General features: G+C 39.7%; 1 protein-coding gene across 12 annotated transcripts in view; it reads left to right on the plus strand.

The window, feature by feature from the left end:
• PLCB4 (phospholipase C beta 4) overlaps nucleotides 1–24,275 on the plus strand; it is a 420,803-nt gene extending 396,528 nt beyond the window's left edge. For 11 of the 12 annotated variants that reach the window (XM_053890428.1, XM_053890431.1, XM_053890423.1 and 8 more), the window contains 8 exons: nucleotides 5,386–5,501; nucleotides 6,796–6,871; nucleotides 8,640–8,815; nucleotides 12,050–12,151; nucleotides 17,044–17,101; nucleotides 17,505–17,591; nucleotides 20,575–20,611; nucleotides 22,748–24,275. In XM_053890428.1, the coding sequence (XP_053746403.1) occupies nucleotides 5,386–5,501; nucleotides 6,796–6,871; nucleotides 8,640–8,815; nucleotides 12,050–12,151; nucleotides 17,044–17,101; nucleotides 17,505–17,591; nucleotides 20,575–20,611; nucleotides 22,748–22,836 (741 nt within the window). In that variant the 3' untranslated portion in view covers nucleotides 22,837–24,275. The remainder of the gene's footprint in view (nucleotides 1–5,385; nucleotides 5,502–6,795; nucleotides 6,872–8,639; nucleotides 8,816–12,049; nucleotides 12,152–17,043; nucleotides 17,102–17,504; nucleotides 17,592–20,574; nucleotides 20,612–22,747) is intronic. The other variant, XM_053890434.1, reaches the window with a different exon arrangement.
• The last annotated feature ends 1,008 nt before the right edge of the window (nucleotides 24,276–25,283 follow it).

Consider the following 25,283-nt stretch of genomic DNA (forward strand, 5'->3'; position numbering starts at 1 on the left):
AGTTTCTCAGGATCCACATAAGAGTGAAACCATATGGTATCTGTCTTTCTCTGTATGGCTTATTTCACTTAGCATCACACTCTCCAGTTCCATCCACGTTGCTACAAAAGGCCATATTTCATTCTTTCTCATTGCCACGTAGTATTCCATTGTGTATATAAACCACAATTTCTTTATCCATTCATCAGTTGATGGACATTTAGGCTCTTTCCATAATTTGGCTATTGTTGAGAGTGCTGCTATAAACATTGGGGTACAAGTGCCCCTATGCATCAGTACTCCTGTATCCCTTGGATAAATTCCTAGCAGTGCTATTGCTGGGTCATAGGGTAGGTCTATTTTTAATTTTCTGAGGAACCTCCACACTGCTTTCCATAGCGGCTGCACCAATTTGCATTCCCACCAACAGTGCAAGAGGGTTCCCGTTTCTCCACATCCTCTCCAGCATCTATAGTCTCCTGATTTGTTCATTTTGGCCAGACTTTAGCCTCTACTACAAAGCTGTAATCATCAAGACAGCATGGTATTGGCACAAAAACAGACACATAGACCAATGAAATAGAATAGAAACCCCAGAACTAGACCCACAAACGTATGGCCAACTCATCTTTGACAAAGCAGGAAAGAACATCCAATGGAAAAAAGACAGTCTCTTTAACAAATGGTGCTGGGAGAACTGGATGACAATCAGACTTTTATGTGTCTCTCACTTTCTAGAACCACCTCTCCATTTGAAATGGAAACTAGGGAAATGGTTTTCAAGTGTCCATTAGAAGAGACACAGCAAAAACAGAACTAAGCAACAGTCATCTCCCCTAATGCATGACTCACTGGAGTCCAGAAATAGGGTTTCTTTCATTAAGAAATGGGCATACGCTTCAATTGTCTGATGTGGTTAAATTCTTAGAGCCAATAAAACCCAAAGTTGGTTAACTAGCCTCAATAACCCATTAGAGGAATAATTACAATGTAAATGCCTATAGGGACCAAATAAGAAGGAAGTTGGCCAGATACGGAAAGCAGAAGAACATTCATTCCCATTCAAGAGGCACGTCAGACTTAGCTCCTGCCATTGGTGCCTTGAGAGTCCATGGGCCAGCTTCATTCTCAAAAGGGGACTCATAAAATCTGGACTCTTAGATGAACTTCCATGTCTTTAAATATTGGCCCCTAATTCAGTTTTCTTTCAAAGCACATGTGAGTTTGAGGAGTGGACTTAACATTTATAGACTGGATGCATCCGCTGGGATAGCAGTTTGCAACATCACCATCAGATGAGTCAGATGAAATGCCTGAGAAACTAACATTTGGCATTTCAGTAAAGCTACTAATGGAAAATTTGTTCTTTGCTATACAAGCAATTTAGCTGATAACATCAAGACTGCTGTTAAACTCATCAATTGTAATTCATAATAAGACCTCAATGCCAGACCCCTAAGTCTGTCATGAAGTTGAAAGGGCCCGAGACACAGCAACACCCATGGAGGCAGCTTACTGCTGACCTCAGAGTCACATGCTGAGCAAACATGATTTACTCCAATTTTCCAGTAGGATCTGTGGTGCAGTCGTTCACGCCCACTGCCCAGTCAGTCACAAGAATGAATTGTAGCAAAAGTTTCTCCCGAAAGAAGCTGAGTGTACTCTTCACTCCAATGAGAAATGTACAAATCCTGCTAAAAGCTGTACATGCATTCTCCCCAAAGTGTCCCAATTGAGATTGACTTTTCAATGAACACATTTAATTTTGATACTCTTGACCTGAATGAATGAAAAAATATGTATGCCTCTTCCATGGCATGTCATGGTTTAATTAATGACCAAAGAATAAAGTCAATGATAGATTTGTTCTGCGTGAAAATGGACTGAGGGATCATTTCCTGGTTCCTCTATTTTGTACTTCGGGAAGCTGAATCTTGACCCCCAATCAGACAATAATCAGTAATTAGGACCCCATTCCTTTGTAAAAGAAGTTGGTATTTGGAAAGCTAATTATCCCCAAACACTTCTGTCATCACTGCATACCACAAAGGAATCATTTTGAGCACATAGAGAAACACAGAGATCATTTTTCCAGACCAAGTTTCTTGTTATTTGTATTACCTGTAATCATTGCAATTCAATATGCTTCTAAACTTTCATATTATTTCTGCATACATTAGGTAATTTTGCAGCTCATAACCAACCCACAAATTAGGTTGTGCAAGTGGATCTTGTTTAGTTTTCTAATAAAGTGAGGGCTGGAAAGATTAGTGTGTGTTTCACAAAGCCACTTGGCTACTGATTGGCTGAGCTAAGACCAGATTCCAAGTCCTCTTGCTGTCTTCCCTTGCTATTTTTTTTCATTCATACAACAAACATTTATTGAGCATCTGCTGTGTACCAACCTTTGTGCCATGTACAAAGACTTGCCCTACCCTTATAGAGCATAGTCTTACCTACTGGAATCCATCATGAACACCTTTCTGGCACAAACAGCCTCATTCATATCTAATTGGGTGAATAAGATTCACCAGAATATTTCCTTAAGAAATAGTCTGTCAACTTCCAAGCTTCAAAGCCTCTCCTTTTCTTGTGCTGTGCTAGGATATTTAAAGGAACAACCTTCTCCACCCTCCCTTTGATACTTGCAAGAAACAGGAAAGCAGAAAGATTACATAGGAAATATTCTTAATATGTTTGAATCCGCACTTGCAAAGAGCCTCTTATTTATTTGCCCAGGAAGATTAACACATGTACGGAGCAGGCATAATGCCTTTAAATCTTAAAAGGAAGACTAATAATAGGGCATTTTGGTAGGCTTGTTTTTGTCCACAGCAACGCAAGCTTAGTTAAATCCATTCAAATAAGGATACGTTAACATGTTGATTCCTGAGGCAGTTGATTCATCATGGAGGGAAGGTTTACTGACTTAATTATTCTAATTGCTGTCCCTTATCCGAAGTCACTCTATATTATCATGGATATTGAATAATATAAACAGGTTATTATAGTTTGAATAAGATATAGCACACATTTGAAATAGGATTGATACTATATTTACTTTTAGTCCTAACAACCCTGTGAACTAGGTATTGCTCTCCCAGTTACAAAGATGAACAGATCAAGAGGCCCAGTGACTTGCCCCGGGATTTGAGACTGAAGATCCCATGTCCTGAACTCAATGCCACATTGCAAAAACCCTGGCTGAAATGTGTTTATAACACCAAGTGCGCATACATTGAGAATGTTAGATTTATGAGGTGTTTCAACCACAGCTTAAGCAAGATGCTGTTACCTACAATTCCCTGACACCAAATCCACAGCAAGATAGCATCACCCTGGACCACCCTTTGTCCCCGTTGTCAATTACTGTTTTGAGAACCTCCCCACCCAGCACTACCCTCCTCCACGACTTCTCCCAAAGATATTTATCCAAATGGACAAAAATTCCAGGAACATGTGCACTAACGTGTTTCCAAAAAATACATGTACGACCAAATTGTAGTTCAAGTCCTATGTTAATTGACTAACAGTGCTGGGAAATTTAGGAAATCTTGGAAAAGTTAAAAATCACTTCTTTTATATTTTATGAAATCTTTTTTTTTTCATTTTATTTTTTTTTCAATATATGAAGTTTATTGTCAAACTGGTTTCCATACAACACCCAGTGCTCATCCAAAAAGGTGCCTTCCTCAATACCCATCACCCACCCTCCCCTCCCTCCCACCCCCCATCAACCCTCAGTTTGTTCTCACTTTTTAAGAGTCTCTTATGCTTTGGCTCTCTCCCACTCTAACCTCTTTTTTTTTTCCTTCCCCTCCCCCATGGGTTTCTGTTAAGTTTCTATGGAAAGAGCCTAAATGTCCATCAACTGATGAATGGATAAAGAAATTATGAAATCTTTTAAAGACATTCATAAATTAGGTTTCCTTCAAGTCTAGCCTAACTTAGGAAGAAATTTTTTTTAATTAAGTCACTTAATTTAAAAAATAAGTAAAAGGAGGGGTGCCTGTGTGGTTCAGTCAGTTGAGCATCCAACTCTTTTTTTTTTTTAATATTTATTTAATTTTGAGAGAGAGAGAGAGAATGTGAGCAGGGGAGTGGGGCGCAGAAACTGAAGCAGGCTCCAGCCTCTGAGCTGTTAGCACAGAGCCCGATGCAGGACTCAAACCCACGAACCATGAGATCATGACCTGAGCCGAAGTTAAGTGCCCAACCGACTGAGCCACCAGGTGCCCCAGTTGAGTGTCCAACTCTTGATTTTGACTCAGGTCATGATCCCAGGGTCTTGGAATCTAGCCCCATGATGGGCTCCGTGCTGAACATAGAGTCTGCTTAAGATTCTCTCTCTCTCTGCCCCTCCCCCACTAATGCATGCATGCTCACTCATGCGTGCACTGGCTTGCGCTCTCTCTAAAATACTAAAAGGAAATAGGACTGTGAGGGAGGTTACATAACCCAAGCAACATTTGTCCCTTCCAGTCTTTAGTACCATCCTATCTGCCTAGTTTCTCAAGAGTAAGACTAGGATATAACATCAAGTATCACTTAGAGTTAGGTATTACTGATTGTGCTGATTTCCTCTCTGTTTGGCTTGCTGAGAAGCTAAGGAAATCTGACTTCAGAGAAGTCACTGACTGTGGCCAAGTTATCAGGAGGAAAGAATGTTTATGGAAAAACTCTTATTTTCTAAGTGTTGTAGCCCCAACTTCAATGATGACAGGAAGCAGATGGGGAAAGATTTGAAATATCTGTAAAACTTATGGCCACAGCTCCTGGACACTATGTCCTCCTCGTGAATGCACCTAGGTGAGGAAGCCAGTGGAAGATCCCAGTGATGAGGATTTGCAGTCAGATAACAGTGACAACCCCACTGGCAATTCTCACTATTGAGTGATGGTATTTAAGACCTTCCAAAATGTGCTGGGTGTTTAGAAGCCATGTCACATGTGAATAGATAGCATGTGAAAGAGAAAATATGGGAGCTGAACTTGTGTATTTGAGGACCAATGTGTGAAAAGGGCTGTGGACTCATTAGGTGTCTCAGCACAACAAAGATGAACCGTAGAAGTCCTATGAAGAACATGGATATGTAGAAGACAGGACTTGAGGCCGATTGGTGCTGCCCTGTAGTAGGCAGGGATGCCCTTTGAGGGGGGTACATTCATTAGGCTGAGGCTATGGACTCCCTTGTTGGAATATCCCTGTTCAAGAAACTCTTGTGTTGGGTGGGAGGTTGGAAATCCTTCCAGTTCTCAGAATTGGTTACTCCTTGATTTCTAAACCAAGATTCTGGGAAAGCTGGTGAAAATCATGCCAGCCCAACATAGGTGAAGTTTACTAACCATCAGGAAGAGTCCTTGTAACTACAGATTCAGCTTGTAACTACAGATTGTTCTTCTTCAGGAGCACAGCACCATGCAGAAGCTGCATTGCACACAAGTTGACAAAATTGTGGCACAGTATGACAAAGAGAAGTCGACGCATGAGAAAATCCTAGAGAAGGCAATGAAGAAGAAGGGGTAATGGCTCTTTATTTCCTTCCAGAGGCTTTTCACCTTTTTATATTTTGTCTTTTCGCACAGTGACGCTGACTGTTTAGGCCAAGGAAGAACTTGGTCTTGACTGTGTGTTCTTTAAAAGTTTTTCCTGGGAATTAAGAGATTCATTCAGCTGAAGGCAGGGATTGAGGTGGAAAAGAAGAGCTTTATTCACGTTCGACAGCCATTGGTAGATGACACAGTAACTAATGTCTCTCCTGTGTTTTCCACCCAGGTGGAAAACTCAGGTGTTTTTAAGATGAATGGAGGGGAAAGGAAGGACAAGCTGAAGTTGGGAAATTTTGAAATTACAGAAACCATTTTGCATCACCATAAAATAAATATTAAGGTTGATCCACTCTTGGAGACAAAAATACAATCTTAGTTTTTAATATTACAAGGATCTTTAGCCCATGTCCCCAGATAAGACTGTTAAAGAAAACCTATCATTGAATTTAGTATAAAAGATTTTGTCTAGAATTAAGCCCAGGTGATATTTCTGCGATGCTACAAGCTCACCAAATAGCAGACTGAAGAGAAAGCATACTCAGTGCCAGCCCTTGAGAGGTAACAGTTTTGATGAAGTCCTAGCATTTTTAGAATAATGCTTCTCTCGGAGACATTCTCAGTAATATCGTGAAGCATTCCGACTTAGGGCATAATACATCAGAGCATATATGCTGAAGACAAGCTCAGAACCTGTTCTGGTTTCAGCAGTGTATAGATATTACAAAAGGAAAAAATAATCACTGAAATAAGCAGTAATGGTTGCTGGGAAATTGCCTTGTATATTTCCTCCTCACAATAGAAGAAGAAGCAAAAATTGCCCTATGATGCCAAGAAACGCTATTTTCTGCCTTGCTGGCATGTGTAAAAGACAAAAATCTGGCTTTACAACCAGAAAGAGCTTAAAAATTCACTTCAAGGCCGAGGACCTATTTTCTAGTTTTTATCTCAAATAATATTTTATTGAATAAATGAAAAATAGCCTAAAGAAAAGCAGGAACCAAAATGGAAACTCTGACAACATACCCTTAACAATGAAATCATTGTTAAGTCTGGAGTGTCTCTTTGTGTAGTGGTTGAATTGAGTAATCACGATACAGATATTTTGTAAGGTATACATCTGTTACTAGAAATACTGATGTTGCCCAATGAGCCATGGCCTCCCATGTTTGATGAACAAATTGTCTTCATTAGAAAGCTTTGAAGCAAAGGCTCATGGGATGGGAAGATATCTAACATTGTCACACATTTGTGCTTTTTCCATTTTCAGGGGAAGTAATTGTCTCGAAATGAAAAAAGAAACAGAAATTAAAATTCAGACACTGACATCAGATCACAAATCTAAGGTAAGAAAATGCCTAGATTTGCAGAAGATACTTTGTAATTTTTTACAAGCCCTACCTAATATAAATCAGAAGTAACAATAACTTGGGGCTAGTCTGGGAATTCAAGGGATCTAAGCATTCACCTTTGTTCCAGACTCAGTGGCTTTGAGAAGAGCCCTTTCATGGAATACCTTTTCCTTCATCTGTTGAAATATGCATTTCTATGTATCTATGTTGTCTGCTTCAGGGGCATCAAGCGAAACAGTACATTGACTAAAAGGAAATATTGTATAAAATACAGAACATGCTTCCCTATAAAAGTAACATTAAACATATGACAAAAAACCCACCCAACTTAGGGACTGAGTTACTCTTTGATACTTATTCCATTCTAACTTTGCTGTGGAAGTTTAGGATGGGGGAAAAAATGAAAAGCTGATATTCTAAGAGATGATTTCAACTGTTCATATTGCATAAGAAAATGGGAGCTTGGGAGACTCATTAGTTTGCAGATATTTGGGGAACTGAGCACTAAGTTCCAGTCAAGAACACAAATAACTCCTCCAGCATTAATAGTTATAAAAGAGGGTAGGGGGACTCTTAAAGCTCCCAGCTCTAGCTTTTGGTCAAACCAGTCTACACGCAGCTCTCATCCAGCCCAGTGGCCCTGCTGCCTGCGTGGAGCAGCGCCACTGTTCAAGCTGAGCTTCTCGGTGCTATGCATTTTGTGTCCATTCTACCCTGAAGTGACATAGGCAGTAAGCCATGTGTCTTGGAGAATTGTTCTTCACTCTCTTTCTCTCTTCTTAACTGGAATGTTTGAGAATTAATGTCTCTGCAGCATGCCATGATTTTCAGAAGCTTTGCACAAATAGGAAAGTAAAAGTTTTTGCATTGATATCAGTTAGCTTTTGCTGCATAATAAGCCATGTCAAAATGTAGTGGCTGAAGACCACTACCAGTTATTAGTTTAAAACTCAGTGCGTCAGAATTTGGGCTGTACTCAGTTGGGTAGTTCTACTGATTTTGACTAGGCTCACTCATGTGTCTGGGCTTGATGGCTCTACTCAGATATCTGGCGGCTAGCTGGCTGCTGGTTGCGTTTTCCAACATGACTTCTCGTCCTCCATCAGGCTAGCACAGTCTCTGTCACAGGGTAGCCTCAGAGTTCCAGACAGCAGAACGGGGAGCGTTTTCCAAGCTTCCTCTTGCACCACATTTGCTACTGTCTCCTTGCTGAATCCACTCACAAGGTCAGCCAGGTTCCAGGAGGTGGGGAAATGGATTCTAGCTCTTGATATGAGGGAAGGTACAAAACCACATTACAAAGAGCATGGATGTGGGGAGGGGAAGACTTTCTACCCCAGCATCTGTTAGAGTGGACACAGTGAGTCATGATCCAGGAATAAGAGAATACAGAGCTCTTCATTCAGACCTGTGGCCTTGTGGACATGAAGCTGGAAAGGCATGAGTTGCTGGGGAGAATCTGATCAAATCAGTAAAGGAGCCCAAGGTCTGGACAAAAGGGAACATGGACAAGTTAGGCAGTGAAATCACAGTCCACGGCTGAATATTTAGACCCAAAGTGATCGATTATTTTAATAAGCTGTGATCTCCTGATTCCCATGGATTAGTACCTGTTTTTGTTTTTTTTTTATTGTTGTAGTATCTACTGATTCACCAACCAAATTGGTAGGTGAGATTTGAAATACAGGACTGATGCTGTGTTTTCAGTTCATACCGGATCTGTGACAGTTCCAAGTGGTACCATCCCCTTTTCCCCACACAGGTCAAAGAGATAGTGGCCCAGCACACAAAGGAATGGTCAGAAATGATTAACACCCACAGTGCTGAGGAACAAGAAATCCGGGACCTGCACCTCAGCCAGCAGTGCGAGCTCCTGAGAAAGCTACTGATCAACGCCCACGAGCAGCAAACCCAGCAGCTAAAACTGTCCCATGACAGGTAGGCAAGTGAGCCTTCTCCAAAGCGAACTCCTAATTTTGTAATAGGATTGAGTGTATGTATGAGCCAAGGTAGGAAACAAGATCAACTTGACATAGGATACTGAGCTGTTACACACATCACGTCATACAGTTGAGATAAGAAATATGAGCTATAAGAAATGGCCTCTGCCATCAAAGTGCTTACAAGTGTTAGCAAGGTTGGGGCACCTGGGTGGCTCAGTTGGCTAAGTGTCCAGCCTTGGCTCAAGTCATGATCTTAGGGTTCATGGGTTCAAGCCCTGCGTCGGGCTCGCTGATGGCTCAAAGCCTGGAGCCTGCTTTGTTCGGATTCTGTATCTCCCTCTCCCTCCCTCTCTCTCTCAAAGATGAATGAACATTAAAAAATTTTTTAAGTGTTGGCAAGGTATTAACGCTCACATGAACAATTAAGTTGAATTCCAAATAGTATAGGATGCACACTAAAAAGCAGCACAGAACAAAGGAGCTCGGCTGCTTCCGGAGGGGTCATGGAGGCTCCACTGGGTGGTAAGGCTAACAATGGCCTTTGGAAAGTGGCCTGGAGCCTCGTAGGAAAGGAAGACACAGCAGGAGACAGAAACCAACCAGTTCAGCTCCTGCCTCAGATTGGATCTGGTCACTCCCTGGCTAAATGTGGTGAGACCCTTTACATTATTAGGAATTCTGGGAATTTTAGAAAGAGAGGCCTAATCAAGAAACAGCAAAGAAGTATCAGTTTATATGGGTTTCTTCCAGCTTCAGCAAATGGAATATCGCATTTAAAATACCGCAAATGATGAACTGGACTTTCACCCGGGGCAGAAGAGTGTTGATGTCAATTACGTCTTTTTATCCCAGCTTTGTTACAGCTTGTTAGCTTCTCCCTTCATGCCTGCTGTATGCCACTGTTAGGATCTATTGATATACACAAAAGAGTAGAGAATAGAAAAGCATTATACAAACAAAGCAAACAAAAAATTTTAAACGCTAACTGCATAAATTATCTGGGTGCATTCATGAATTCCCAGCCTCATTTTGGAGTGACAGATGCAGCCCTGAGAATGTGAAGCATTTTGCCATAGTTCCCAATTTTCTCTTTCAAAGCAAGAAAATGAGGTATACCATGCTAAGTTTGCTGTAGGTTCATGTCCTATACCCTATCAATTTTAAAGCATTCTATTAAGTTGTATAGGATTAGAAGTTGTCTTTCTTTTTTCCCTTAGAGATGCTGTTGATTTGGTACACAAAAAGGTCTGTTCAGTACCCTGCCTTTGACCCCTGCTGCAATACCAGATTGTAGGTATCTTACCCTCACTCAATGATACTTCACAGGCTGAGGCACTCCATTCTAATCTCTCTTGTAGTTGAATAAAGAAAAGAAGTTAGCCTCAACAGTAGGCATTGTCCAAAAGAAAAAAAAGTAATTCTTGCATTGCTTAGGAAGTTATTTGAAGAGAGCATAAGCTATTTACTAATTTACCTTAAAAAAATAAATGCACGGCAGGGGCGTTTTCCCAAGTAACAGCAGTGTTTAAGCTTTTCTCAAGCACCCTGTGGTTGTGTGCATTCTTCACCATCACAGCTGTGGCTCTTGGTTAAAAAATCTGGCCTTCTTGGGGCTCAGTTGGTTAAGCGTATGACTCTTGATTTCAGCTCAGGTCATGATCACAGAGTCGTGGGATCAAGCTCCATGTTGGGCTGCATGCTGACAGTGCGGAGCTTGCTTGGGATTCTCTCTCCCTCTGTCTACCCCTCCCCTGCTAGCTCACTCTCTCTCTTTCAAAATAAAAATACTGCCTTTTTAATACTGGTCAGCAACATTTGGTCATTGAGAAATGCTTGTCGAATGAATGAATAAAGAAATGGTTGATTTACAAACACTAAATTGAGGAAGAATTTGAGAGCCATTTTCTTGGGCCTAGGAGTTTCTATGCATATTCCTGCATCTGGGGGATCAGTGTTATCTATCCCTTTTGATATAGTATAGATACTACTTAGAACACCTGATTCCTTGGTCACTCATTTCCAGCCAGGGATTCAAGGAGACCCCCCTAGGTTCCAGAAAAAACTCTCTGTTAATAATACTCATTTCAGTGTTCTAAATTGTATACCTTTAATACACACATAAGTAACCCAGGAGTCTTTGTCATGTGCACACAGACATTCTGGCACACGCGGTCATCAGTGGCCTTATGTTAACAACCTTTTCTTCTTACTTCCTGTGCTTATTTGAAATCATTTAGTCTCCTTCATTCCCATGAGCCGTCAGAAAACATGAAGGTCACTTGTGAGGGTCACAACATCCTGTCTCTCTTCCAGACCATCTGGTCCCAAGAAATGTAGGGCAAAGCTCAGAAATCTTTATATTTTTATGGGCAAACATAATGTCTCTTCATCCCATTTCATCACTGTTACTTTCTCAGTAGGTAACCCACTTCCACATCTCATGGATTCAGGCTCTTTCCTGCCTTTTCACAGGATACAAAATAACTTGATGAGCTCAATAATGGGGGGAAAGGGGCGCCTGGGTGGCTCGGTCGGTTAAGCGTCCGACTTCGGCTCAGGTCATGATCTCACGGTCCGTCAGTTCGAGCCCCGCGTCGGGCTCTGGGCTGACCGCTCAGAGCCTGGAGCCTGTTTCAGATTCTGTGTCTCCCTCTCTCTCTCTGCCCCTCCCCTGTTCATGCTCTGTCTCTCTCTGTCTCAAAAATAAATAAACGTTAAAAAAAATAATAATAATAATGGGGGGAAAAAGTGAGAATGGGGAAATGAGCTCAATAATGGGGAAAAAAACAACAGTGGGACTGTTATATGTAGAATGAATGAATGGTTGGATGAATTTATTTATTTTTTATTTTAGAGCACGAGTGGGGGAGAGGGAGAGAATCTTTTAAGCAGGCTCCATGCTGTCAGCCCTGAGCCCCATGCGGGACACAATCCCATGACCCTGGGATCATGACCTGAGCTGAAATCCAGAGTCAGACGCTCAACCAAATGAGCCACCCAGATGCCCCTATTTATTATTTTCTTATAGTTCCATGTCCATAACATAAAATTTGCCATTTTAACTGTTTTTAACTGTGTGGCATCAGGTACATTCACACTGTTACGCAGCCATCACCACCATCCATCTCTAGGACTTTTTCATCTTCCCTAACTGAAACTCTGAATCTGATAAACACTAACTTCCCATTTCCCCCACCCCACCCCTGTTTGTTTTCTTTTTAATACTTAGGGAAAGCAAGGAAATGCGAGCACACCAGGCTAAGATTTCTATGGAAAATAGCAAAGCCATCAGCCAAGATAAATCTATCAAGAATAAAGCAGAACGGGAAAGGTAAGTCTGAGAACATTCACTGTGGGCATGTAGCATTGACTAGGAGGCATAGACTCAGTAATGTGTATGTGTGTGCATGCACACATACTCACATTTGAAATACAAAATCCTTGTGAGTTTTGACTAAGGATTCGGCTATTATAACTGCTGTGAAGATTTACTGTTACTATAGAATGGTTGTCTTCTGATTGCTTACTACCACCAGTAAAACAATCAATTGAATTTACATTCAGTATATGTGTGCTCATATACAAACAAAATTATATAAAATATGGCAAAATATCCTTCCCACATTCCATTGGGTCATCCATCCCACAAGCATCTCACCTGCTCAGGTATAAGCCCAGTCTGGTTGGGTGGTTCTGAATAGTGGTGTAGGAGGAAGGTCTTCCTTTGATTTGCCCTGTGCTGTCCTTGATATCAGGGATCATCTCCAAAGTCCCTAGTCAGATTTTCTGGCTTGACCTTATCTTGGTTGGTTTTTTTTAGAAATCGAAACCAAGACAAGAATTTAGGTGCATGTCATTTACTGAGAAAGGGATCTTCAGAAAAGAGTAGTAGGAGAAGTAGGAAGGGTCAAAGGCAGGGACTAAGCAAGGATATGTTGTTCTCAGCGACAGTCCCTCTTTAGGCTGATCTTAAGCTCTGTAGTAAGATCTGTACCACACATCTCTTTAAACCAGGGGGGTCTGGCTTTCGTACTTCTGTGTTAGTCAGTCATTGGCCTCCTGGAGCTGGGGAAGGTTTATGTGACCTCCAGGGAAGGTCCCAGATGCAAGCCCTTTAGGCAAAGGCAGTGTAGGGGATTTGAGAGGACATCAATAGTCCTGTTATCCAAGAGAGGGAATAAACAGCACTTGATTCCCAGTGATCGCAAAATACAGAGCAAAGTGAAGATTATCTCTTGGGACTGAGACATGAGCATGTTTAGGGCTTCAAGTCACTTAACTCTCCCTTAGCTGAGTTGTTGGAGAACTTTGCAGCTGCAGAGGAAAGCACCCATGTTTCACTTACATGGACTTTTGTGGGTACCTGATGTTTCCTCTTTGTTTTGAACAGGGCAAGATTTGCTGTCCAACTTCCTCAATTTCATTGATTTTTTTTTTGCCATTATTAATAATGATATTAAACTTGAAATACAATCAGGTATAAAGTGTAATACCATCCAGTGCATTTTCATACTGAAGTTTTGTTGAATTAAGTACAATTGAGAATGGGTCATCAATAGGACATGGAATTTCACAGTAGCATGACCTGGAAATGAATTGACTTTTTAAAATGTTGGCCTCAGAAATTTCCCAATCAATGTGGAGTATCTAGGGAAATTATTACTTAGCTTAATCAATACTTATTTGCAACATCCTATTGTGGGTCTAGTTTATGTATTCTCAGAAAAGGAGTTTTTAAGAGCCTTAGATACACGGGAATGGCATTGTCTACTTTAGCTCAAAAACAGAATATTCCAGCCATTATAAAACCTCATCAATTTGAATTATTTTCGACTGTCCAAAGTGAAATACAGAATTCAGAAGGGTAAATGTGCTAATTATTAAACAGCTCTTTTTCATTTTTTTCAAGTATGTTACAAAGTGGACTTCCGTCCACTTTGTTTTTAATTTTTTTACTTTGATGTAATATACTTGTTTATTATAACTCTGTCTCCAGTGATAGGTGGTTCTAAAACATCTACAAATGGCTGGTTTTTTAAATAATTTCTGGGTGCAAAATGGTTGTCTTCTAAACACATGCATTGTGTGTCCACTTTAAGAAAGAACTTAGAAATGAAATTAAAAATTTATAAGCAGATAGCTATGAAAGATATATATAAACTGAAAAACAAAACAAAAAACAAAAAGGAACTGAAAAACACCATTTCTGAGTTGAAGACATTTCAACAGAAATTAGGCAATATTTATAACTGAATGACAATACAAATACTCTCTATCAATGTGTGGAAGGTAGCTAAACCATATAGCAAAAGAAACAATCAACAAAATCAAGAGGGAACCTACAGAATGGGAAAAATATTTATAAACCATGTATCAGGGATTAATATCCAAATATATATAAGGAACTCCTACAACTCACAACAAAACAACCTGATTTTAAAATGACAGAGGACCTGAATAGACATTTTTCCAAAGAAAACATACAAATGGCCAACAGATACATGAAAAGGGGTCAAGATCACTAATCATCAGGGAGATGCAAATCAAAACTACAGTGAAATAAAACCTCATACCTGTTAGTATGGCTATTTATCAAAAAGACAAGAGAGAACAACTGTTGGTGACGATGTAGAGAAAAGACAACATTTCTGCTCTGTTGGCACCACGTAAATTGGTGCAGCCACTATTAAACAATATGGAGCTTCCTTAAAAATAGAAATACCATATGATCTTACAACCCTACTTCTCAGTATCTATCTGAAGGAACTGAAATCACTATATCAAAGAGATATCTGCACCCCTATGTTCATTGCAGCATTATTCAAATAGCCAAGACATGGAAAGAACCCAAGTGCCGATGAATGGATAAAGAAAAAATGATTTTCCATGTACATGTGTGCATGAATGTTATCCAGCCATTAAAAAAAAAAGGAAATCTTGGCATTTGTGACAACGTGGGTGGACCTTGAGGGCATAATGTTAAGTGAAATAAGTCAGAGAAAGACAAATACTGTATGATTTCACTTATGTATGAAATCTAAAAAAAACCAAGCTCATAACAGCAGATAAAATGTTGGTTTCCAGGAATTAACGGGGTGGAGAAATGGGAAAATGTTGGTTAAAAGGAACAAGCTTCCAGTTATAAGAGGATTAAGTTCTGGGGATCTAATATCCAGCATGGTGACTATAGCTAAGAGTAATGTATTATATATTTGAAAGTTGCTATACTATTTTCACCTTTTTTTAAAAAATTTTTAATGATTATTTTTGAGAGAGAGAATGCAAGCAGGGGAGGGGCAGAGAGAGAGGGAGACACGGAATCTGAAGCAGGCCTTGAGCTGTCAGCACAGAGCCCAACACAGGTCCCGAACCAATGAACCATGGGATTATGACCTGAGCCAAAGTCGGAAGCTTAACCAACTGAGCCACCCAGGTGCCGCTATCTTGTTTTCACCTTAAGAAAAGCAGGTAGCTTAAGTGATATTTAGAGTGAAAATTATAGCCTAGCTGTATAGAGTTTTTTAAATAAATGCAAACTAATGAGTTACATACCCAAGAGAGTATAAAATTAGAAATGCCCAAATTAGAGTAATAAAATTAGAGTAAACCCAAAGATTGCAGGTGGGGAGAAATAAAAGAGTATCAGAGTAGAAAACAAAAAGTAATAGGGATGGTCAGCAAAAACAAAGGCTTACTTTTTGAAAAAACAAACCCCAGGAGATCAGTGAACCTCCAGCAGGACTGTGCAAGAAGAAAAAAGAGCACAAGTTAGTAATCTTAGGTCTAAAAAGGAGGCATAACTGCAGAAATAATATTGTTGAAAATGAAGACTACTATAGAGAATACTACCAGTGAGTCTGAAAACTTGAATGGACAATTGCCCAGGAAAATATAAATGTCCAAAATTGACTGAAAAATAACAAGATAACCACAATAGACCTCTAGCTATTAGAGAAATTCACTCAGAGGTCTATTCAGTCATGAAGAATCGCTACAGCCTCCCTGGTAATGATGCCATGTCACAAAACTAACTGACACAAAAGTAAATGCCTGGTAGTACCAAGAGCAGGCAAAGACATGCAGAAAAGTAGCATTCAGACACTGGTTGTGAGTGCAAATAAGGACAAGTGCTTTGGAGTAAAGGTGAAGCCATTCATTCCCTACCAACCTGCAAATCTAGGTCTATACCGTAGAGAAATCCTTGCTCATATGCACAAGAAGATACACACTATACTTATTTAATCAATAGCCCCTGTGCCACACATCACAGGATCCTGTGCACCGGATCATTACCATTTGTCATTGATGGCCAACTAGAAATATTCTAGTCTCTTCATAAATGGAAAAACCCATATGGCATATGAAAATAATGAGGTGCTTTTAAACACAGCCGTATCTCTAAATTCTAGGTTAAGTAGTGAGTTACATGAATAAACCCAGAATATGTTACCATTTCGGTAAATTTGGAAAATACACAAAACAATACAGACCTGCAGCATCACTTGTGAGCTGGTTACAAATGCAGAGTCTCAGGCCCCACCCCAAACCCACTAAATCAGACCCCCTGGGGGTGGGCCCAGCAATCAGTGGTTTTGACAATATCTCCACTAGATTTGTAGGTGCATGAAAATTTGAGAAACACCTGTATGTGTTATTAAAAAAATTTTTTTAACGTTTATTTATTTTTTTGAGACAGAGAAAGAGCATGAATGGGGGAGGGTCAGAGAGAGAAGGAGACACAGAATCCGAAACAGGCTCCAGGCTCTGAGCTGTCGGCACAGAGCCCGACGCAGGGCTCGAACTCACAGACCATGAGATCATGACCTGAGCCGAGGTTGGATGCTCAACCAACTTAGCCACCCAGGCGCCCTTGGAATAAAAATATTAAAACATAGATGGGAAGGTCCACACCAAATTCAAAATAGTGGTTATGTCCAGAGAGAAAGAAACTGGAATCAGGAAAAATACAAAAGGGGCTTTAATTATATCTCTAACACTTTGTTTCCTTTAAAAATACAAGACAAATATGGCAAAACATTAATATTGAGTAATCTGACTGGATACAAAGATGTTTGTATTTTCCATTGTATAGGTTTCAAAATTCCACAAAAATTAGGAAAAGTGGTAATTCCATCCATATAATTAAATGGAATAGGACTTTAATAGTATGTTAATTCTATTCAATGTCAGCTGCCAACTGATATTTGTACCTATTACTTTTAGGAGAGTCAGGGAGTTAAATAGCAGCAACACCAAAAAGTTTCTGGAAGAAAGAAAGAGAGTAAGTATTTTATAATTCTCTTGGCACTGTAAACAATAACTCACGCTTAGATATCAGACTTCTGGCTAATTTGTTTAATTTGATTTTTCTGTAAACATTCTAGCCTCTCTTGTCTGCTCCCTGAGAACTAAATAATCTATTACTAAAATCTTTAAGATATTAATTTGGCATTATTTTATATGGAAAAGGGAGCCAAGTTTTAATTGCACCTAAGTACTCTATTATTTTAGCAGGAAAGATCTTCCCAGTAAGAATTAGGGGGTTATACTCTTCCAGTTGTCAGACTACTTTTCATGATTTGTTTAAATAATTATCTCCCTGGGTTAAATTGTAAACTTAACGGTCATACCTCTTCCATCCAAAGTTTATCCGATTTTTTTTTTTTTTTTTTTTTTTTTTGCAGCTCGCCATGAAACAGTCCAAAGAAATGGATCAGTTGAAAAAAGTCCAGCTTGAACACCTGGAGTTCCTAGAGAAACAGAATGAGCAGGTATTTTACCTAAAGGGCATAAAAAGACATAGACAGCCAGCCAGGTTTGGGGGTGGATGCCATACCTGCAGATAGTGACCCTTCTGCTAAAACCCATAGCCTGAGTAGCAGCATGGAAGGGTGGCTAGGATGTGATCCCTTTTACTGTATTTTCCCCATTGCATCAAACAAGAACAGAAAGTACCCTTTTCTGAAGTGGGAGAGGAATGTAGCCATGGGAGGAAGAGACTCTGAAGTCGTCTTTGGAATAGATTGTGATGATTCTAATAGTGATGTCCCTGAGAGGAGAAAACAGAGGTTACAAATTATGTCTCCATTTTCATTTAGAGCTTTGTAATTTGCAACCTAGGCACATGTGATAGTCTATTTAAAAGCAGATGAGAGAAACCACCTGGTTTCAACCTCAGTCTTAAAAGTCATAAAACCATCTTAGGGCTTACTAGCAGGACCCAAGGAAAGGAGCTGCCCAAAACTCTACAAGCCACCTAACGTGAGTGGATACCATATTCTTGGTATTTTTTTTGTTTTTGTTTTTTCCCAGCAAGGCACATAGTTACCCCAAACCCAACTCTTTAGTTAGCCATCGGGCATATACCAACACCAAGATATATATGTATGTTTACCCGAAGAATAGTGCAGGTGGGGTCCTTCCCAAATGGGCTACAGTCCATTGGCCATCCAGTCTCATTTCAGTATGATGGCACTACCACCAGCTTATAAGACAAAATGACCCTCCATGGCAGGTTAAATTTGAGTCTATCTTAGTTCAAATTTCAGTTTTTAGGTATGCTGGTTTGGAAGTTTTTTTATCTAGATAATTTACTTCTATCTAGGAACTGTCAAGAGGTTTTGATGAAACGTGTACTACATTGTTCTTTCCTATTTCCTCATCTACAAAGCAATCCTCTTTAAGATGTATTTCTCAGAGTAAATGGCTCCTTTTGAAAAACACTTCGATTGGAATTATGCTAAAATGTATCTTTTAGAAAGTAAAACAAAACCCTTAAATCTTCTCTTTTTGTATTGCAGTTGGGTAACAAGTAAATCCAACTTCTGGTTTCAGATTTGTTACTTTTTGGTGGACAGAAGTTTTATTCATCAACATACTTCTGAGTTATGTTTCACATTTCCTTTTCAGCTAAATGCTTTTCTATTCATGAATAGTCCACAGATCCTCAAGGGGGACAATAAATGTTTTATTGTCCTGTGGGTCCAATTCATTTGACCATCTCATAGATACATCACGTTGTGGTACGAGTTACCTAGCTTATGTTGTTGGTCTTAAAGCACTTCTCAGGAAGTGTTCCCATGGGCAAAATGGGAATATGAATAAAGGTAAAGCCACCATCTCCAAAATGTTAGAACCTATTTCTGTGATTCAGGGCTGGGTGGGGATAACGATGCCTCTCAGAAGAAGGCAAAATGAAGGTAAGGCAGTTAACTAAATTAAGAAACTCCTTGGAAATCACTGTGTTGCTTAGCAACAAGTTTGACTAAAGAATGTAAATGTGCTAAAAATTACTCATTACTACAATAGTGGTGAATATCAGAGCTAGAGAATATGCTTACCTAGTGTTTTTTATTTCAGAGCCAAAGTACATAATAAAAAAAAAATCACTTGGAGCTTTTATCCTAATACATGGGTAATTCAAACCACCCCAGAGTTCTTGCATTAAAATATAATGGATTAGTGATAACTGGCTTGATAATATTGGGAGTATAGTGGCTTTTTGATCCAAAAATTGATATAATGCATTTCAATATGTTGTAAGCAGTGTCTACCACCCACAACTGATACTTTGAGTCACAGAAGCTTAGGAAAGCATAGAATATGAGAAAGCTTGAGATTTGATGAAGATTCAGTGAGATTCTATGACAAGAAGTTCACAGTATCCTATTGATGCTTCCAGAAAAGGTAGAATTTGGACTTGAATTTCTGTGTTAAGCTTTGCTTTACCAAAACATGGCCTGTTCAGTAAAAAATCCAGTCCCAGATCTTTCTAGTGTGGTTTTGTTTGGAACTTAACAGTCAGAGAGCTCTCAGTTACTCTGTGTGTTACAACACTGTCCCAGGCATAGTGCAAAAGATAGAGTGAGTGACTCCATTTCTTCCCTCATAATAGGCATGGGCTGGAACCAGGTAGGAGAGCTCCCTTCATAGCCAATTAAACACTTCATTGGCAGAAAAGTTCCCTTATTTCCAGACATCCTAAATTTTTAGAACAGTCTCCCAAACCTTTGTTAAACCCAAAGACTACTTTCTGCTTCTAAGCCAAAGATAAAATAATTTTAACATTCATCCCTTATATCTCCCTTTAAGGCTTCTTACTGCTTCCTTATGACCCAACTCCCAGAGGCTCACCCCATCCCTGCAAAGCAGAGTGTGGAATGGATCTCCTTAATTAGCTACACCAGCGTTGAGGGCACTGGCAGAAACAAGTCAAGTTTTAATATATTTTGGCCCTGATTCTAGATCCTAACCTCCTGTGTTCTTTTTAAGCCATCTAATGGCCTTGTCTACTTGGTCAGCCAATGCTTCATTTAAAAGTCCAAAAGGTCAGGGACTCGTTTTCTACTAAGTTTTCCCAAGTATCTCATCGTCCTCACATGTACCATTCCAAACATCAACAGCTCCATTACTTTCACACCCAAGCTTTAAAAATTGATTTTTGTCATCAACCCTACCATTTAATAAAGTGAGGGTTCTTGCTAAAAGGTGGGTTCTCCCCCCTCCAATCACTGCTGAGGAAGAGAAGCACAGTCTGGGCTCTTAGGCATCAGTTGTTTGTTTTGTTCTTTTTTTTTTCTGTTGAGATCAATTTGGGGAGAGTTTGTCACTGATGGGTGTATACATGTTATATTCTTAGCTTTTTTGCTTTTCTGTATATGGTTTTACATTCATTTTTCAAGTTCACTTCAGTATTCATTTATTTTGTTTTATATGTATGACTCAATTTTGACATTACTATTTTTGTACAAACAGCTATTGAAATCCTGCCATGCAGTGTCCCAAACGCAAGGTAGGACTGAAACTCTAATCAGCAAGACATTGCTTTCCTTCTCAGCTATGCTAGTGTTCTCGGGGCGATCTCCATTTATGATTCATATCTGCTCATAGCTAAGTAGTATCTCAAGGTTTTGGATGTAAAAGTTTGATCATGTCATGCTTGGACTTCTGATGTAATATACAAACTGACATGCCCAAAATCTTTAGAGAATGATTTCTGAGGGAGTTTGAACCAACGTTTCCTACTACAGACCTAGGAAACTCAAGTCATGCTAATAACGATATACCTACACATCAAGAACAGTGATATATGACTGTCATTTGGACTGACCACAGCTAACTCTGGGTCACGAGGTCAGATCTCTCCCAAACATTAATATGACTGCAATTAATTTTAAAGCACCCTCCTAGAAAGTTCATTGGTGCTTTTTTAATGACAGAGTTATGGTCTGTGTGCAGAAACATTATAGAGTGTTATGACCCTTGTCATGCTTTCTGCTAGATCTGGTCTGCCAAGGACCCTAATCACCTCTTATAAGTAAGGTGACCGTATAATTTATTATCTGAACCAGGATCATTTTGAGAGGGAAAGAGGGTGATGTTCATAATTGCCAGGACTACAGGCATAAACTGGAACTGTCCAAATGGGAATGCATGGTCACCCTGCTTCTATGAGAACTTAGCTCTGAGAATAGTCCTTTATTGTCATATGATTCTTCATTCTATGACCGTGTTCAGTAGTGCCTTTAAATGCTAAAAGGGGAGAAGCACAGGGAATCTTTTGTTACTATTTATTGAACATAAAAGTATTTAATTTCTAGTGCTGATAATGTTTCACTGTCCTCTCTTATGAATACCGTTTGTGTCATGGTTTCATGTTTGTATATTTTTCTCCATTTCTTCATTTCTCTATTAGAGTATTAGTATACTTCAGGCATAGAAGAATATCTAGGTAGAGGGAACCGTCCATCCCATATTTGAGCAGAAAGATAAAATTCTTTGGTACTACTCTATCCTCTTTGCCAAAAGGAAACTTGAAGCCACAATATAAAAATAATAAGAAAATGGTCCATGGGTCATACTGGTTTTGTAACAGGGCCTCTTTGGACCTCTAGATGCTTATTGGATGATGTTCAGATTTGACCAACCCCCCCCCCCCATTGACCTTCTATTTAGTTGGAATACCTAAGCAGACCTGAGTAGTAACATCAACACACTTCAGAGTCCTCCTCTGAGTTATGTCTTTACCATGTTTCCATTCTGAAATGTCCTTTATTTCAAAGTGGCATGTCACACAAAGAGGAAAGGGATGCTTTCTTATTCCCTCAAAAATTACATGGGTTGGCCTGGGCATAAGCTTCCAGGAACCAGCTGGAAAGTAAATGTTGAAATAAGCCAATTAATTTTCCCTATACTGCCAAACACAGAATCTGTCTGCCCCCATCTGACTCCTTTCTACCTCCCAAACCCCCTGGTTGTCTTAGTAACAGTCTTAATTCAGGAGACCAAGTTCACCATGGCTTACTTCCTGGGGAAGCCCATAAAAACTTACCTTGAAGTGAGAACCCAGAGGGATAATTTTTGGACAATAGGATTCCAGGAACCCTACACATTCCTGTGATGTTGTATTTGCAAGGTACTCCAGCCAAATCAATGTGATATGCTCCCAACTAAATTTCTCCATCAGATTCTTAGAGAGTTAACTAAATTTCAGGCTATTTGGGGAAAATACTGTGCATAAGAAACACCTGTTCTAAAAGTTCAAATTATACACAGCCAAGGCAACATGTCCATCTGTAGAATCTAAATCAAACGGTTTGATGTGAGGTAGTCTATTGAAGGCCTGGCTTAGCCTCTTTTCAAATGGTTTTCCTAGTGCTATGGAGAACTAGTTCTTCACAAGCTTTAATGTGCATCCAAATATCTTAAAGATCTTGTCAACATGCACATTCTGATCCAGTAGGTGTGGGATGGAGTCCCTTGGAGTCCAAGGTTGTGCATTTCTCACAAGGTCCTGGTCCACAGACCTCACTTTGAGTAGCAAGGGACATAGTGACAGCATGGAATTTACGGGAGAAGAGAGGCCGGGGCGGCTACATGCCTTTGAGTGAGAATTTCAACACGTAAGGCCATGTTTCTGATGTTACAGGCGAAGGAGATGCAGCAGATGGTGAAGTTGGAAGCCGAGATGGACCGCAGACCAGCAACAGTAGTGTGAAACTCCAGAACGCAAACTGAAGCCCCAAAACCACACAGCATCAAAAGATCACCCCCAAGCTTCCCAACACAGAGTTCACGCAAGAAGGCTGCTGTCTGTGGGTTTCCTTTACGCCCAGCCAAGATGTTACCTGAAACCACCAAGACTTACATATTTCTATTTAACATTTTGAGTATTGGATCTCCTTGGCCAACCATAAGTAGCTCCCAACCCACCCAAATTACTAGCCCAATAAGGCAGAGTTTCACCCTTGATATTACAACTTAAACATGTTTGCTATAAAATACCATCACACGTGAATGAGCTTGGTGTCCACAACTCTGCTCTGTGATGCATTAGGACATGTTTGAGCTGCAGCAAAAATAGTGCACTAGCGATTGAATATCAAGTGCATGCACTAGGGGGAAAAAAACCAACTCTGTCTACAAATTCATCAGCAGAAGTGGCAGTCTGCTAGACAAATTTTGCAGAATTTTTCTACATCTGAGTTACCTCATCAGTAAGTGCCATGTCTCTGCCATGCCGTAAGAAGCTAAGTTCCTGTAAAAGTTGTGGAAATTATTAGAATAAAAAACAGTAGAACAGTGTACCTGTGCCAAAACTCATCAGTGCTCAAGGGAGAACTCTGTTAGGCACATGTTAAGAAAGTTTACATCTGATATTGCTTTATAGGAATTGCTTCTGCCGATTCCAGACATTATAATACACTATTACACCATAAAGATCGTGAAGTGGTAATTGGCAAACGTTTGTAAATGTGACCATGTATAAAATATTTATACTCCTACTTCACACTGTTAGAGCAAAATCATCTACGTATTGCCACATGATGAGATTAGTAAACAGGAATACCAGAACTATGTTTGCATGATACACAAGCACCAGTTAAGACTAATCCATACAGATACAGTTAACCTAATGCCAAATAAATACTGGTTTAATAAAATGGCACAGAATATAATTTGACTATGAAGACTTTTAGCATAATGAAAAAGTCTATATATATGTGTATATGAATTATGTGGGCATTCTTGATACTTCAAGTTCTAGTTTCAAAAAAATACATAACTAATTTAATTTTACACAAAAATATTTATGCAGATTTTCAGAATTTCATATCAGGAAATAACCTTTTTACGTCTGTTAAATATCAAAACAATTTGCTACAGTGTTAATCTGCATGGTCTTTAAGCCTGCCATAGTTGTGTTGCAGACAGTGCATGAAAAAGTATTCTGCGGGGAATCAAGCCATGCCGCCCAAGCCAGGAGGAGCGCATGGAAACTTGGTAGTCTAGAACTAATCAGATTACTGATTTTAGGACACAAAACACCAACTGAATTGTTGTATATGCTTGTACAAATTGATTCTGTGTGTTCCCCTGAACAAAGCAGAGAAAATGATGTTACCGTCAATATTGAAATTAAACTTCCAACTTCTCTAATAAAAAATGAAAACACATTTACCATCCGTCAGAGTATATACTTTCCAGCAGACTTTTTGCCTTTTTCATAAATGAGCCCTTCGTTATTTCTAAAGGAGGCTTATTCGTGCCCCCACACATTTCCCCTGCCTCCAAATGACAACGAAACAGGCTCATTCTGGTTGACACCCAAATGTGATGCATTTGTCGATATACGTGTTTTTCTTTTTCTCCTATGTATCATTTGAACTGGTTTCTGTGAAATTTCTCTGGTTCCCTGTTTGCTGGTCTGGAAGACAATGGGGTTAGACCATATGTCTTTCAGCACTAATATCCCATGGAAAATTATGGCTATTAATGTAGCACCACATTGGGATGGCCAATTCTCAAGAATTCCAAATGGCTCCTCATCCGATCAAAGGACATTTTTTTTTCTAATTTTTGAAAGAAAACGAGCTAGTGTGAGTGGGGGAAGGGCAGAGAGAGAGGGAGACAGAGGATCCAAGCAGCCTCCACGCTCTCATTGGCACAGAGCCTGATGCAGGGCTCAAGTTTCAACCAGACGCTTAAAAGACTGAGCCACCCAGGTGCCCTCCTCCCCCCATCAAGACTTCTAACAAGAGCTCAGCACACCGTTCTGTGGCACTTGGGTGAATTCAGCAATTGCTTCTCTTTCCCTTGCTCCTAGTTTTCCCTTTGTCTGATCTGATCTTCTCTGCCTTTTCATCCTTTTACACTGCCATAAATATTTCCACTTCCCAGTGTTCTATCCAGAGCTGCTTTTTTCTTTAACTTAGACTACTCCCAGTATTTGAGACATTTTGCCCCAACCTCAAAAAAGATTCCCCTGTAGGATTAAGATGTACAACAAAACGATGTTTTACTTTCAATTAGAAGGTCAGATTGCACTCATTCTGCATTCTCACGAAGGAAAAAAAAATCTTGCCAGTTAAAGTAACTCAATCTTTTCCAGCTTAAAAAAAACAAGTTATTTCAGAGGCATATTCAATTATTTCAAAGCCAAACCCCCTGTTAGAGTCCCAGCC

This window comes from Panthera pardus, unplaced genomic scaffold (assembly GCF_024362965.1).
Source record: "Panthera pardus isolate Hobbes unplaced genomic scaffold, ASM2436296v1 HiC_scaffold_25, whole genome shotgun sequence".
Lineage (NCBI taxonomy): Eukaryota > Metazoa > Chordata > Mammalia > Carnivora > Felidae > Panthera > Panthera pardus.